The 17,422-nt window shown below is 39.1% G+C and overlaps 1 protein-coding gene across 1 annotated transcript in view; it reads right to left on the bottom strand.

The window, feature by feature from the left end:
• Positions 1–17,422, bottom strand: part of atp8b5b (ATPase phospholipid transporting 8B5b) — a 145,105-nt gene that overhangs the window by 16,783 nt on the left and 110,900 nt on the right. Inside the window, exons 20-24 of the mRNA XM_073064367.1 lie at positions 16,127–16,232; positions 12,884–13,022; positions 11,297–11,480; positions 9,200–9,423; positions 7,875–7,958 (exon numbers count right to left, since the gene is read on the bottom strand). Of these exons, the coding sequence (XP_072920468.1) occupies positions 7,875–7,958; positions 9,200–9,423; positions 11,297–11,480; positions 12,884–13,022; positions 16,127–16,232 (737 nt within the window). The remainder of the gene's footprint in view (positions 1–7,874; positions 7,959–9,199; positions 9,424–11,296; positions 11,481–12,883; positions 13,023–16,126; positions 16,233–17,422) is intronic.

Raw genomic sequence — 17,422 nt, 5'->3', positions numbered from 1 at the left:
CTCCACAGAGACAACAATTTCTTAATGGTTGGCGGCGAGCTTGGCACCCGGGTTGTATGTAGAGCAGAGTTGGCAGTGGGGTGAAGGGGTGAAAGATGACCCCTGGTAATCAACAAGAACTTACTTGGCAAAAAAAAAAATGCAAAGGATACAAGTGAGCAAAATAAGAGGAAAAGAAAGGATGATGGTTTGTCTGCTGTAACCAGAAAGCAGACAGATGCTCACATAATGCATCATAAGCAAAAAGGAACTGCTGGGAAAGATGCTAGAGCTGAACTTCAAACTAACCTGCACCTGCGAAACCCTGCCCAACTTTCATGGATAAGTGCATCTAACAAGCAATGCGGCTTTGTCTTCAAATTTTGAACATAGTCACAGTATTGGGTTTTGGCACTTCAGAAAATTGTATTGTTGTATCTTCACTATGAAGTTCTGCCATGTTTAATGCTGAAGGAAAGTGTCTTGCTTACAAACTTGTCGCTTGATGCAGTATTGGACCCTAAGCTGTCGTGGCACTATAGGAGAGTAGCAGTTAGCGCGACGCTATAACAACTCGAGGCTTTCTGGAGTTCATTTCCGGTGTCATTCTCCAAGAAGTCTTCATACATCCTCCCTGTGGAATGCGTAGGCTTTCCCTGATTTTCTCCCACAGTCCAAAGATGTGCTGAGTAGGTTAATTGTCCTGGGATTGGATTAGGGTTAATGGGGGTTGTGGGGCTGTGGGGTTACTGGGGCTGGAGGGGCCTACTCTGCGCTGTATCACTAAATAAATCTTAAAATCTTTCAGTGGCATAATTCACTCAGGATATATCCAGTACAAGCAGGAAAAGGATTTATGTGACCAGCCTTGAATTTTTGTATCAATGCTAACCCTTCAAATCCTGTTTTAATAAAGACAGAATTTAAGTTGAGAAAAAAAACACAAGACATGTCACACAATGGTTTAGGAAGAAGTGTGCAGTTGAGAGACACAAACATATCTTCTGCAGCATGTACAAAGAGTGAGAAGCTGGCATTGTTTATCATGCAGTTAAATCAAGCAACAACTAAGGCACTGCTGGATTAGAAAGGAGAGATTGTTTTGGTGAGAAGCTATGGCCACAATGGCAGAAATAGCCCCAAACATCACTATTGGGAAGTTAGATCCCATTAACAGATCTACTGATTGTTTGTGAGAGACACAGAAGAATGCCAAGAAACTTAGTTCAACAACAGCTTCCAAGTAAATAGTAGTTTGCTTCGGTCTGGAATGTGTGCAGGATATTAAGCTGAAGTAATTCACATAGGACATTGGCCCAGGATATGTCAGAGTTTGCCACAAATGCCACGATGTAAAGTGTTGAATTTCAGCTAAATGTCTTTCTTTCGCGGCAACAAGATTCCCTTCTTGCCAGAATGAAATGACACAGTGCAAGGAAGCTGTACAACTTAATTTGTAAGATGAAGATGGTAACAGAATTTTGGAATTATTTAGAGTTAAAGCCCCAAAGAATAATTCTAACCAAGGGCTTTTGGGAACTGAAGGTCAATAGGGAATCTCTAAGATTGCAGACAGATGCAGTAATTCAATGTACAGTCATTGAGTGGGATTGCCACAATCAACATTTCAGATGCACACCCTTTGAAGGTAGCATTTTTTAATCTATATCCATGGATAAAATCATGTGTGGACTTGAGAGTCCAGTCAAGTATTGGAAGAAAATTATTCAATTCTCTTCAGCTATCCCAACCTCTGAGACCAACTCAAGAATCAGCTGTAAATTCTAAAAAAAATCAATGAAGCAAAAATAGAACATAGTACGATGTGAGCCAAAGTTGTAACCTACTCCAAGGTGAATCTCAAGGGACATCTCAATTCAACGCAACAGCTGAATATCCTGTCAGAAAGTTATTCAGGTTTCTTATTCAAGATCCTATCCAAGACCTACATCAGAATCCAACCTGAAATTCAACCCACTTACTCGAGACTATATTCAATTCAACACTCAAACACAGGTTGAAAAAAATGCCAGTTAAATTTTAAAAATAGTCTGTTAGTGACATCTGTCTGTAATTATTGAATTATCCTGAAAGTAGACCATAGAGTCATTCAGCGAGGCATTTATAAAATTAGGATGAACCAATCAGACTATGCAGAATGAAATTGAATCACAAACAAGAGAAAAGCAACACACACAAAATGCTGGAGGAACTCTGCAAGCCAGGCAGCGTCTATGGAAAATAGAATAGTCGACGTTTCGGGCCGAGACCCTTCAGCAGGATCTTGACCTGAGAGTTCTGCCAGCATTTTGTGTGTGGTGTTGTACACAGAATGAAAGGTAGCTTTTTCCCAACAACACAGAGAATCGGTTGGTGTGATTTTTAAAAAGACAAAAACTACATTTCATATGCTTGTACACAAATGAATACAGTCACAGGAAGAAAGCAATTCATAATGATATATAAACATAATGTCTTGTATTGGTATACAAAACTACCCTTTCAAGTCAAGTCAGCTCGCAAGGTTTTTTGGGCCAATGGGGGTTACAGAGGGCTGACAGTTGTCTATGTAATAAAGTCATGCAAAAAATCTACTGCAAAAAGAGCTCGTGTGCATTTTTTCAGAAGCATGTACTCTCTAGGTAGATGAACAAAGTTTATAGTAAGTGAAGGATAAAATCAAGACTGCATTAAAGTGTAATCAAGAGCTTGCTCTCCATATCATACTGCCCAGGCCTGCATATCACTTAGACAGCTACTACTTAACATCCATGGTCAATCCTGACCAACAGAAAGCCTCATTAAAGGTAAAGACTCCTGGAAATGTTATAGAATTATGTTAAGTTTTAGGAATGTTAAGATCAAATGAAAAGTTTCTGCCTAATGTGTTTTGACATTACAATCTCTTTAGTGAAGGAAAGTACCAAATGATGTTGGCAAAGAATCAGCAGAAGACTCTGGAGTTCTACATGCAGTGTCTTTATATCAGTTCACTACTTGACCTTTGTAACCTAAATAGGGCATACAGATGGACATGGGATACCTGAACATATGGGATTGGCCCAGTGATTAGCTCAGTGTTGAACAGTGAAGACCAACACAAGAATTATGCCCGGATTGAAAGCAGGGCTCTGGTCATTGTCTTTGGGGTCCTCCAGTTCCTCTGAGGCACATCATTCACCTTTGAAACAGATTGTAACTACCACTGGTGATTGTAGGGCGAGATCCATCAGTCACTAATGGCTGCTTCCACATGCAAAGTTCAGCAGTGTCTTGTCACAATATGACTAAATTATTTGCCAAATACAGCTCTTCAAGCAGTTAACAAGGCTTGTCAAGTGAGGAATCAGATGTGTGTTTCAACATTTACCTCTTTGATGGCGATAATCTGATTACAGCAGCAGGTACTGCTCATTCAAAGCAAAGACACAGCCTTCAAATATGTGGAATCAAGTACATTATTGTTCTGGACAAGTGACTGTCGCCCTCATGTTGAATTACAGACCTCTGTGAATCAGAAGTATTTAATATGAGGCTAAATTGGTGAACTGCTTCTTCATCTGGAAGAACTTTGGTCCCTGGAAGGTTGGAAGTGATGAGATGAAAGGACTGTTGTTGCATCTCTGTGACTTGTACAATGAAGCCCCTTGGCAGCTCTAGCCTCACCCTATTTCAGATATTTCCTCTATAGTATTCATTCCTCTCCTACCTACTCTGTAACATGAAACTAACTTATTTTCTCTCTTTCTCTATTCTGACAATGGGTCTTCTACCTGAAACATTAACTCTGTGTTTTTCCCCTCTGATGTTGCCTAACCTGCTGAGTTTTCTCCAGTATTTTCTGTTTCCCTTTATGATTTCCTGCATTTCCAGTTTCTTTTTTCACTTCTGGTTAGATGTCAAAGAGAATGGGAAACAACATGATCACTCAGAAAACCAGAGATGAACTCCGAGTTATATTCGCCACTCATGGTGAACTCGCTGCTAACCCCTTAGCCAATAGTACTACCTTAAATGTAATAGGATTGGCATGCGCTCGTCCTACTATATGATTCAGTGGCAAATGAAGCAGCTACAATGGTAGTGGATGTACTTAAGAAAAGAAACATATAAAAACTTGAGAAACTGAGTTACAGAGAAAGGTTGAATAGGTTAGGACTTTATTCCCTGGAGCGTAGAAGAATGAGGGGAGATTTGATAGAGGTTTCAAGAGGATGAACCCACACAAGGTGCTGGCTCTGAGGGTGTACCTGGTAGGGTACTGAAAGCCTGTGCCAACAAATTAGCAGGAGTATTCAAGACCATCTTCAAGCTCTAACTGCTGCAGTCTAAGGTTCCCACCTGCTTCAAACAGGCAAGCTGCCTCAATGATTAACAATTGGTAGTGCTCTTATCTATTGTAATTAAGTGCTTTGAGAGGTTGGTGATGTCCAGAATTAACACCTGCCTGAGCAAGGAACTGAATTTGCCTTCTACAGCAACACATCTACAACAGACATAATTTCACTGGCTCTACAGTCGGCTTTGGAGCACCTAGAGAATAGCAAAACACATGTCAAGCTGCTGTTCACTGATTATAGCTCAGCATTCCCTCATTACTAATCACCAAGCTTCCAAACCTGAGCACCTGTACCTCCCTCCTCAACTTCCTCATGAAGAAACCGCAGTCAGTGGATGACTTAACTGTTGTTGGGAGCATCTCAAATGGTGACGAGGTGGCATACAGGAGTAAGATAGATTGGTTGTCATTCGTGTCACAGCAACATCCACATACTCAATATCAGCAAGACCAAGGAATTGATTGTGGACTTCAGGAAGGGGGAGTTGGTAGAACACACATTGAGGGCTCAGCAGTGGAAAGGGTGTGCAACTTTGCTCCTCAGAGTCACCATCTCTAAGGATCTGTCTGGGTCCAACACATTGATGCAATCATGAAGAAAGCAAGCCAATTGTTCCACTTCATTAGAAGTTTGAGGAGATTTGGTATGTCACCAAAGACTCTTACAAGTTTCAATGGTGGAGGGCGTGGTTGCATCACAGGCTGGTACAGAGGGTCCAATGCACAGGAGTGCATGAGGCTGCAGAGGGACTCAGCCACCCCCATCATGGGCACAAAACTCCTTACCATTCAGGACATCTGCAAGAGGCAGTGCCTCAAGAAGGTGGTATCCATTACTAAGGACCCTCACTCGTGCCTCTTCTCGTTACTGCCATCAGGAAGGAGGTACGGGAGTAAGAATGTTTGTGAATGGGCTGCTATTTCCTATGTGGTATTGAGCTTCCCGAGTGTTATCAAAGCTGTACTCATCCAGGCCGGTGAGAGTAGTCTAGCACACTCCAGACTCAAGGCTTTGGGAAGTTATGAGGTGAGTTACTCGCTGCAGGCTTCCAATCCTCCAAACTGTTCTCATTATTAACAATGTGTATATGTCCACTCCAGTTCAATTTCTGCTCAGTGGTAACCCTCGGGATACGGATAGTGGGGATTTCAGTGACGGTTATGCCATTGAATGTCAGGGAGTAATTGCTGCATTTTCTTTTGTTGGATATTCTTAGTGCTTAGCACTTATGTGTCACAAATGCTATTTGCCACCTATTGACCCTGGCCTGGGTATTGTCCAGACCCTGCTGCATTTGGTTATTATCTGAAGAGTCCTTGACCACTGCTGAGCATCGTGCAACCATCGGCAAACATCCCTCCTCTGACATTGTAAGTGTGACACCCTGGGGAAAGGATTCGCTGCTAATGTAATGGTCTTTCAAAGGTCATGATGAGTAACTGAAGATAAGAGGGTCCAGGACACCACCCTGAGGAATTCCTGCAGAGATGTCTTGTGACTGAGATGACTGAACTAAAAAAAAACGGTCAGCTTATTTTGAGCTAGGTATGAATCCAACTTACACAAGGTCAGTTCCTACTGGTTCCCATTGATACCAGTTTAGCCAGCATTCATTGATGCCAGAGTGGCTGAAATGCTGCTTTTATGTTAAGAATAGTTACCCTCTCTTCAGCAATCTTGTCCATGTTTGGATTAAGGCTGTAATAAAGTTGGGAACCAAATGGTTTCCTAATAGGCCAGTTTATATTTGTCCTACTTCTTGTGGATAGCTCATAGCTGGAGAATTTTCCATTTTATTGGGTAGATGCCAGTGTTATAACTGGACGGGAATAGGTTTGGCATGGTTGCAGCAAGTTTTGAAGCATAATTCATATTCTACCTGAGTAGTCTCCTGCCTGATGGCATGAACATCAATTTCTCTAACATTTGGTGATTTCATCCCCTGCCTTCCCCCTTCTCTCATTTTTCCATTCCCCATTGTGGCTTCCCTCTTACCCCTTCTCTTCTCCTCACCTGCCTACCAACTCTCTCTCGTGCTCTTCTCCTTCCCTTTTTCCGATGTCCATTCTCTTCTCCTGTCAGATTCCTTCTTCCTCAGCTCCTTTCCTTTTCCACTTGTCACCTCCTGGCTTCTCACTTCAGCCCTCATGCACCACCCATCCACCTTCTCCCTCACCTGGCTTCACCTATCACCTGCCAGTTTGTATTTCTTCCATTCCCCCACCTTTTTATTTTGGCTTCTTCCCCCTTCCTTTCCAGTCCTGAAGAAGGGTCTTGGCCAGAACCATCAACAGTTTATTCCCCTCCATAGATGCTGCTTGACCTGCTGAGTTTGTCCAGCATTTTATGTGTGTTATTCTGGACTTTAAGCATTTGTAGAATCTCTTGTGTTCTGAAACACAATTGTGCAGCCCTGTTGCACAATGTGGTGATAGGCACAATCTATAATCATGGTATTACATAGTCTGAACCACAAAATCTAACTCTTTGATCATCTTCTGATGTAAATAAAATAATATTTTATCTATTTCTCAATTGCCATTAAGTTTTTTATGAGTGATCTTGCTGTGGAATCAATTGCCTAGACTAATATTTTATAATGTAAGTGTTCTACATTTACAAGTTAGTGTTCTTTACAAGTTACAGCCTGTGCCACTTTATTAGGTACACCTGTACACTTGCTCGTTAATGCAAATATCTAATCAACAAATCATGTGGCAGTAACCCAATGAATAAAAACATGCAGACACGGTAAAGCAGTTCAGTTGTTCAGACCAAACATCAGAATGGGGAAGAAATGTGATCTAAGTGACTTTGACATGGAATGATTGTTGCTGCCAGATGGGGTGGTTTGAGCATATCAGAAACTGCTGATCCCCTGGCACTTTCACGCTCAGCAGTCTCTAAAGTTTACAGAGACTGGTACAAAAAACAAAACAAAAAAAATCCATGGGGGAAAAAAATGCCTTGTTAATGAGAGAGGTCAGAGTAAAATGGTCAGGCTAGTTCCAGCTGACAGCAAGGCGACAGTAACTCAAATGACTATGTGTCACAACAGTGGTGTGCAGAAGAGTATCTTTGAACACACAACGCGATGAACCTTGAAATGGATGGTCTACTGCAGCTGAAGTCCACACTGGCTTTCACTCATGTGGCCACTTTATTAGGCATACTTCTGTACCTAATAAAGTGGCTGCTCAGTATATATACTATTTAACAAACAAAATTGCATTATAATATATACATATATGAAACCATTTTTACAGATATGCTGCGCTCAATTTTTATCCTTGGGTAATAAACAGCAAAGTAGGCGGCAATGTAAGTTAGGTTTAGTTTGCATCTGGGCTTCACTTTCATGCCCTTTTCTAGATTTACAACTAAATCCAGCAGTCTCACTGTCAATACCATTCACATTACCTACACTCAGCTCATTTGTTGTTTATGAACATCATCACAGCTAATCTGCATATTTAACAAGATCTTTGTCGTCTAATATTGCAGTTAATGGCAGGACAATCAAAAGGGAATCAAACAGTAATTTTACAAACATACCTGATCAAATAGACTCAATCCTAATATAGGGAGTGATGTATAGACCAAATTGTAGAGTGTAATGAACCATTCATCATACACAGTCTATGAAAAGAAGAAAAGCAGCATTAAAATTTAGCACTGGAAATGAATAATCATAAATCTAAAAAAAATTGATAATTGGTGAGCAAACTTCAGATTAAAACTGGGAAGTAAATGTTATTTATTAGGCTATTTAGCAACCTCTGTAAAGTTCCAGTGGAATTTCTTTAGACAACTGTTACTTGGAATGTTATTTAGGCTTCGATGCGTTTAGTATTCCTGCCAGAGTATCAGTTTCAGAAACATATATTCATATGGCCTGAAACACATGGCACTTAGGAGCTGGATGGTAAAACAGCATCTGACCTTGCCATTAAAACTGAAAATGGGCAAGTTAAAGGTTGAGTGGCTTGGGATTGAGACACTCCCATCTTAAAATTCCACTTAGATCAGCATACTTCAGGGCAGACATGCCCTTCCTGGGTCATTCCATTGATTAAATTGAAAAGAAATGTCTCACCAATTGATAACTGAAACTACACCTTTTCCCTCTTATCATCACTGGCTATTTTCAGCTGGAAATCTTGTTTGACCTAAAAGAAAACTTACTGAAAATATTGTTTTCTTTTTCATTTCCCTTTCACTCTATAGATTATTGTCGCAATATAAGCATGGGGCATATATGAGTTCAGTAAATAACTGGTAGGGTTAAGTTGTTCATCATCAGTGATATTACATCAGTCAAACTGGGAGAAAACTATCCACAAGGATCCATGAATACCAAATGGCTGTTAATCTGTGTGACCAACTCTCCCTAGTCTCTACCCATGAAGATCAAGAGGTGCACAAGTACGACTGAGCATCAGTAAAAGTCATGACACAAGCAAACACATGGCATGCAAGATAATTCCTAGAAGCATGGTTCGCTGCAAACAATTCTATAAACAGACATGTAGATTTCGATTCTACTTATAAGCCTACTTATTAGACCTCGATAAGCCAATGCAAGCAAAACTCCAAACTACAACGCACAGTGTTAACAGAATCAATCACCGATGAGACCCCCTCCCTATGTTACAATTGAGTTTCCATAATGACGATGAATCAGCGGATTGATAAGTATATAAAGGCCAAGCATTTGGAGAACACACCACAAATGAACAGTGCACTGATGACGTTTTCTCGTATAGCAACGAAACAGCTGCAATTGAATTGGCAAGATCGGAGAACATCTCAATCCAACCATCAGCCACCCAAGCTACACAGTTATTTCCAGGTAAATAACCTTTCGCAAATGGTCTTACCTGTGCTGAGAATCCACAGAAGAATCCATACCAAAAGTGAACAAGAGTGAAAGCAAAATTTTTATAGAAAAAGTAACGGAGAAATCTGCACATTCGTAGATAGGACCATCTTCCATGGACAAGTAAAAGACGCTGGAGATAACGGAACTGAGCAAAGGAGAAATCACTTGAAAGGACAGCCTGTGTTCCTTCCTCACCACTGATGCCCACTCCAATATGAGCAGCTGTTGGAATATAAATCAAACGTTATTCAGATTTGCAGTACCTCCTAAAAACAGACGAAGAAATGGTTGACTGGCAGAAAGCAGAGAATGTGATGGATGCCTGTGACTAGTGTAGTTCTGCAGCAATCAGGTTTTCTTGGACCACAGTCTTACGCTTTATACGTTAATGATCCCAATGAAGGAAATAAAGGCACTGTGGCCAATTTTGCAGACAGTACCGAAGCAGATCAAGGGACAGGTAGAGTTACGGAGGTAGGGAATCTATAGAAGGTCTTGGGCAAGTTAGGAGAGTAGACAAAGAAATTGCATTTGGGGAAGTGTGGAGGTTATGCACATTGGTAAGAAGAATAAAGGCTTAGACTATTTTGTAAATGGGGACGGAATTCACAAATCAGTGGTGCGAAGGGACTTGGGAGTTCTAGTTCATGATTCCTTTCAGGTTAATTTACCGGTTGAATTGGTTGTAAGGAAGACAAATGCAATGTTAGCATTCATTTTGAGAGGTCTAGAGTATAAAAGCAATGATGATACTGCTGAGGCTTTAAGATGTATTTATCATACTACATTTAGAATATTCAGGGAAATTTTGGGTCCTGTATCTAAAGAAAGATGTGATGGTCCTAATGAGGGTTCAGAGGAGTTCCCAAGAATGATCCCAGGAATGAAAAGCTTGACCTACAAGGAGTGTCTGATATCTCTGGGCAATATTCAAAAAGATGAGAGAATATCTCATTGAAACCTGTTGAATACTGAAAATACTGATACTAATTCAGTTGTGTGAAAGCATTTAGAAAAAACATTTAGGAAAGAAATTGCCATTTGAGGAAGTATGACTTGGCAAAAGTGAGCCAGCATGCACTGTTAACAAGAAATTATATTTGATTAGGTCAGTGGAATCAGTGCTATCTGAAAAATGGAACCAATGTTGGATTTTCAGAAAATATTTAATAAGCTGCCAGAAACCAATTGTCAATAAAATTGAGACCAAGGTATTAAAGGCCAATAACAGCATTTATAGGAATTGTTCTCTATTGTCATTTTCTAAATCTACTTCATTCCATCCTTGTTATTGAAGCTGAGGAGTATACAAAAAGGGAATAAGAGAGGTGTAAAAATAAACAAATTAATTTGAAGGATGTGAATTTCCAACCTGAAGGAATTAGGCACTAAAGGTCTTATAGAAGCAGACTATTTCATAAGTGGAATGATAAGTGATTTGAAGTAGCATTTTCCTGTTTATTCTTGACCACCATGATGTGGAATTTAACAGAGCTGGGTTTCAAGTGGTATATTTTGAATGAAGAGAAAAGGGTGCAATTTTAAAGGAGAGGACATAAAACCCAGAATGAACAGAGTATAGGTATCTTATTGGAAAAAAGTAGAGCATAGAATAAATGTCTTTACAAAAGAAAAGTAAACAGAGTATAGATCACTTGACAAATGTCTGAAGGCAAATTACTTTTGTGCAATTAGCTCTCAAGCTCTGTATTCCAAATTCAAACTAGATTGGGGAAAATATGCTTGCAGGTTTGTGATACTAAATTTGTGGTTTTTATTCGTCATAAAAAAAAACAGTGTAAGATCCCTGGCGCAATTTACACTTCAATGTAGTGAGATAATATTTTGCAATTATCTTGCAAACCTGCCCCGATATTCTTATTTACCTATAATTATCTGCTTTCTTTTGAATTATAAAGCTATTAAAGAAAAGAAAGTAAGACATACTGGGATAGGTTTCCAATAACATTTATTTTTCATGTTTCTTTATGAATACAAACAATTTTTGGTTTAGGAATGAACACTTTCCATAATGACACCAAGTGTCCAGTCAGATTTTCGCAAGTCTGTCCTAGTATCCAAATTTTTCACTCACCTTTGATCATGCTTACGTCATTTGCTCCATCTCCAATTGCTAGTGTTATCGCTTCCTTGTACTTTTTAACCAGTTCTACCACCTGAGCTTTCTGAAGGGGTGTTACACGGCAGCAGATTACGGTTTTACAGAGGCAAGCTGTTTTTAAGAACTGTGATGCCACGTCTTCTTCTAAAGCATGTGCCTATATTTAAATATAATGCATTTTAGAAAACCCATGTTAATATTTGCAATTATACTAAAAAGTATTTATTTCACAGGCATGTATAATAAAAGAAGCTCAGTTTTACACATAATTGCAATGATGCCAAAAACAGCCTGAATTCTAGAAGCTGCTTTTTAATAAAATAATGCTGTTGTCATTATTGAACTATGCTGGAAAATTGTTTCTATCAACAAGAATGTAATAAACTGCGATATTTTGTCTTAAAGCCAAGAAAAACAGCAATACAGCTTTTGTAATGGTGATTTTGTAAAAGACTCTTTTAACATATATGCCCCTGAAATAATGAACTGTTAAACTATTAAAAGGTAAGACTTTTTGATTATTAATTTGTTTCTGGATATAGGGTCATTAAAATTTGGCTGCCTAGTTTTATGCACCAGGTGGCAGTGCTTTCTTACATTATGCCATTGAACTGTTATTGGGTGTAACTCTTATTAGGGAGATTCAATTATATTCAAAGTGGACCTGGATAAGTGTCTCAAAGAATTTGAAGAACTATTTGGCGAGAGTGGAGAGTGGAACTTACTGCCTGCTATTACTGCTGTCCAATATAGGCTCAATGGTCATACATCATCCAGACAAACATCAACTTATCCAGATGAGATACTGAAAATCTATCCACAAATATCCAAACAATAAAAGTAGTTATTGCACATTTCTTCAGATCTCTAAATAACTTCACAGTTTTTCTGAAAGCCATATAAAGGTGACATAAAAGTTAAATTTTGCAATTTTCAAGAACAGAAAATAAACCTAAACCAGTACCTGAACAGAGTAGAAAATGTTCGAATTAATTTTTATGAACTGTATTTCATAAGACCAGTAAAGAGTTTAAAATGGAGTGGAAAAAATTGTCCCTACTCATTTGCAATATTTCTGCTGAGTGGCCAAGGTGTTTGCAAAGTTATTAATCAGGGTACATTGATTCTTACACGATGCAGATAATCCTGGTGCTGTTTTGACAACCTTTTCAGATACTCCCCTCAGTAGAACCAGTGGGAATAGCAGGATGGGTCCCATCAGTGTTGAATTTACTTTGTGGTGCTCTACCACTCTGCATTACATTGCTCCGAAATATTAGATTGCCCTGTCCTTCTTGAAAGAACACCAGAGAGCAAATGGATATCACTAACCAGCCCCTTTGCATAGTAAACAACAAAGGATTGTTTAAGAGAGGAGGGGGTAAGACAAGTAAATTTTCTCCTCTCTCGGTCTTTTTTCTTCCAGAATATGGCCAGATTTCCAACTTCGTTGTTAACATTAGTAGCACTACACTAACTCTGTCAAATTTCTTAACAATCAGATTCAAGTCTTGCTTTTAACAAATGAAAAAAAGCTTAAATTAGTTTGTTGCTTCTTACCAGTGCGTCTCCACTGATCACCAAACCATAATCTGCATTAGCAGTTTCCTCAGGCAGGAAATTGGGTTTTGTTGGCTGTTGGATTGTGACTAAATCATTTTCTGTTTCTGTTCTCCCTGTCATTACTGTACAAGCTTTTCTGTGTGGAGATTAGTTAATATCATAGTTAGTGTCTTTACATACAGAAGAAAAATCATGTCAACCAAGTAGTTCCTGTGATCGAATCAATGAGATTGGAAACAGGTCTTTAAGTTTAATATTCTATGCTTGCAATAAGGCACCTATTGATACTAATCCTGTTTTCAGATTCAGAATCAGGTTTATTATCACCGGCATATGGCGTGAAATTTGTTAACTTAGCAAATGTCAGTCATCCTGTAGACCCCTATGCCATGTGCTTCATTTACTCATTGCTTTTTAAGTAATCTGAGAGTCCCTTCCTCCACCACCCCCCTGTGAAACAGCATTCCAGATTCCAGACCACCCTCAGCGGAAGTGGATACTGCATAAATATCACCATTATCAACAATGGGGTAGACTAGCATACAGTGCAAAAGAGAAAGCCGAAGTGTCTGCAAGAAACCCGAGCTAGAAATGCTAAGTGGAAGATGCATCTCCAATAGGCCCCAGAATGCTAGTTGCTGGTCTTCAGCCAATTCATGGTAGCAAGAAATAGCTAAAGGTACTCGATACAACAAAGGCCTGTGCTCTAGAAATTGCCGTATCTTTGGTCATGCTGTTACAGTACAACTAACACCGGCATCTACCTGTGTGGAAAATTGCCTTGATACCTCTTGCCCACAAAAGCAGAAAAATCCAATTAAGCCTATTACCACCCCAATCAGCAAAGTGATGCAAATGGTAATCAATAGTGCTGTGAAGCAGCAGTTGCATAGCAACAACCTGCTCACAGAAGCTCAGTTTGAGTTCTGCCAAAGTCACTCACCTCCCGACTTCATTATATCTATTCCCTGCTAAAAAATAATGTTTATGTAAAGCTTCTTAATCACCTTTTCTATCTGTACTGCTAGCATTAGGAACCTTAAACACCTACACCAAGGTTTCACCAGTCCTGACTATTTCCTAGGTTCCCACCATCCAGTATATGTATGTTAGTCTTAATAAACCTTACAAAATGTATTAACTGTACAAATTTGAACAAAGAAGCTGTACTTCAAAGGTGAGTAAGAGTAGTTGCCCCAACATCAAGGCAGCATTTAACCAAGAATGGTATCGAGGAGACCTGTCTGAGCAGGGATCAATAGAATTTGGGGGAAAACCTTGCACTTGTTTCAACCAAACCTAGCACGAAGAAAGAGGTCTGTGGTGGCTGATGATCAATTATTCTCAGCCACAGGGTGTTTCTGCAGATTTCCCACAAAGTAGTGAGGAACTCCTGGAGAGGTTCAGGAATTTTTATCCTATGCCCAACCATCTTTAGCTGCTTCAGTAATGACCTTCCTTCAATTATAAGATCACAACCACAGTTGTTAGCTGATGATTGCACAATGTTTGGTACTATTCATGACTTATTGTATAATGAAGCAGTCCATATCCAAACACATCAGTCTGGGCTAAGGTGTGGGAAGTAATATTCCTGCCACAAGAACGTGAGACAATGACAGTATCCAACAAGAGACAATCCTTCTATCGCACATGACCATCACTGAATTCCCCCACTATCAAATTCCTAAGGATTACCTTGACCAGAAATTAAACTGGACTAGCCATGTACTGTACACAATGTGGCTACAAGAACAGGTCAGAGGCAAGGTATCCTGCAGCAAGCAACTGAACTCAAATTGTACCCTACAGCCTTCTCTACTTCAGAGAAAATGAATCCAGCCTATCCATTCTTTTTCAATAAGTGGAAAACTCCAGTCCAGGCACCATCCAGTTGAATTTCCTCTGCAACCTCTCCAGTACAGTTGGATCCTTCCCATAGCGCGACAACCTGAACTGCAAAAAAAAAGCTGTGACCTAACAATTGTACCAAAATCTTCCTGCTGTTTTGTATATTCTATTCCCTGCTAAAAAATAATGTTTATGTAAAGCTTCTTAATCACCTTTACTACCTGTACTGCTAGCATTAGGATCCTTGAACACCTACACCAAGGTTTCACCAGTCCTGACTATTTTCTAGGTTCCCACCATTCAGTATATGTATGTTAGTCTTAATAAACCTTACAAAATGTATTAACTGACGTTTTCAGGATTAAATTGCATCTTTCATTGTTCTGTCCAGTTTAGTAACTCATATGTGGGATTCATTGCCACAGGCAGCTGTGGAGGTGAAGTCATTGGGTATATTTAAAGCAGAAGTTCTTGATTAGTAAGGGTGTCAATGGTTACGGGGAGAGGGCAGAAAACTGGGAGTGAGAGGGATAAAAAATCAGCAATGATCAAATGACAGAGCAGAGTCAAAGGGCTGAATGGCCTAATTCTGCTCTTATATCTTATAACTTTATTGTTCTGTAGCCAAAAACCCCAGAAAAAGTTAGCATTTATGTGCAGCAAGCTATTAGAAAACAAATGGCACGTTGGCATTTATTACAAGAAAGTTTGACTGGAGGGCAAAAATGTCTCTTATTCCGCACTTATGTAGAATACAGCCTTGGTTTTCCACCTTAAAAAGAAAGGGTAGAGAAAATGCGACAAAGATTCTCCAGACTAGTTTTCAGGGTGGCAGATCAGCCGTATGAACTCTTGAGTTCAGAAGAATGAGCAGAGTCACATTGAAACTTTAGAAAACGTGATCTCAAATTATTTATAATCGACTAACTTACAATCTATTAGAACGTAGCACAGGAACTAACCCTTTAGTCCACCATGACCGTGTTGATAAGGATACCAAATTAAGCTAAATCTTTTGCAACCTTAAATCTAAACCAAACATTCAATCTAAACCAAATCTGATTGTAACATTTAAGAGAAGTTTGATAAGTACAGGGATGGGCTATGGTCCAAGTGCTGGTCAATGGTACTAGGCAGAATAAGAGTTTAGCACAGACTAGATGGACTGAAGGACCTGTCCCTGTGTTATAGTGCTCCATGACCCTATGATTCTTCCTGACCCACATCCCTCCATTTCTCACATTCTCGTGTGCCTCTTTGAAAACCTCTTAAACAACACTATCATCTCTGCTTCCACCACCAGCCCCGGCAGCCAATTCCAGGCACCTACCATACCCTGTGTAAAACAAAATCCATTTTCTAATACATGTGAGATTTTTCTCCATGTACCTTAGTTCATTTCTAACTTCACTTGAATCATTGCCTTCAATAATGAATACTTCTCTCATTTCATCCTGGAGCATATTACATGCATATCCAATATTTACAGCTGTCTCTGTAAGAAACAAAAACATCATTTCATAATTTCTAAAGTTAATTGTAGTGAAATAGCATTCAAGAATGGTGTGTATGTATATATATGATTAGTGTAATATAATAATTTTGTACCAATAAAGATATCTGGTCAGAATATAAGATTAAGTGCTAAGGTGAAGGACTTCACCAAGGATCGTTGATCAATGGAAAATGAGACAAGAACACTGCAAACATCTATTTTTCTTAATTAATCTGAGAAAATATAGAACAAAATAAGAACGTTTCCTGATCTATGTATGGCAATAATCAAGACAGATGGAAATCAAATAGATAAGCTAAGTTCTACAGATGCTGGAAATTAAAATAAATGGAGAAAATCCCAGAAATGCTGAGCAATTTTGGCAGCATCTGCTGAGAGAGAAATGAAGTTTACATTTCAAATCAGTGACCTTTCAAAAGAACATTCTGATGCAATGTCTATGAATAGGAGCTATGTAGATTAACATTTCAAAAGTAAGGAAAGAGCTTAGATACTTGCAACATTAGTAGAGGAAGCAAAACTTAACATCAGCTATGTAAATTTTAATAGTGCTTTCTTTATTTTGATATCTTAATGATTTATTTGAAGTTTGATATTATAGTAATATAGCAGTATTTACTATGCCTGCATTTATTTATGATTTAGTGTATCAGTACTGTTGAACTGAATAATGGTAGAGGGATGTGTTTACTGAGCAAATATAGAGCATATTTGGATTTGTCAGGGAATGGCCAGATAGAATCCAACAAAGATTAAAGGAATAATCATAAACGCATTTGTGGAATGTGAAATGTAGATGCTGTGTGAAACTTGGGTTCGCTGGAAAGAGAGATGGAGGGGAGAGAGGAAGAGAGGGAGATTCTTGAAATGAGTGGACCAGAGCTTCAAGCACCATCAGTCTGCATACTCCACCAGACATCTGCGAGGAGAGGCTATCCGAGAGATCTGTTAGTATCTGTAACCTCAAAGTAACTGAGGGTTGTAACCATAAAACAAAGGAGCAGAATCAGGCCATTAGGTAACAAAGAAATAAATAAATTTGACTTGACACTGAGCTCTTAATTCTTTAAAAAAATATTTCTTTAAGGAATTTGTTACTCTATGTAAGTGTAACATGCACACATTTATTACCGGTAATTGATTTGAAATGGTGCTCTTGAATAAGGCAG

The sequence above is a fragment of the Hemitrygon akajei genome, chromosome 13 (genome assembly GCF_048418815.1).
Source record: "Hemitrygon akajei chromosome 13, sHemAka1.3, whole genome shotgun sequence".
Lineage (NCBI taxonomy): Eukaryota > Metazoa > Chordata > Chondrichthyes > Myliobatiformes > Dasyatidae > Hemitrygon > Hemitrygon akajei.
This window is presented reverse-complemented; position numbering and strand designations above follow the sequence as displayed.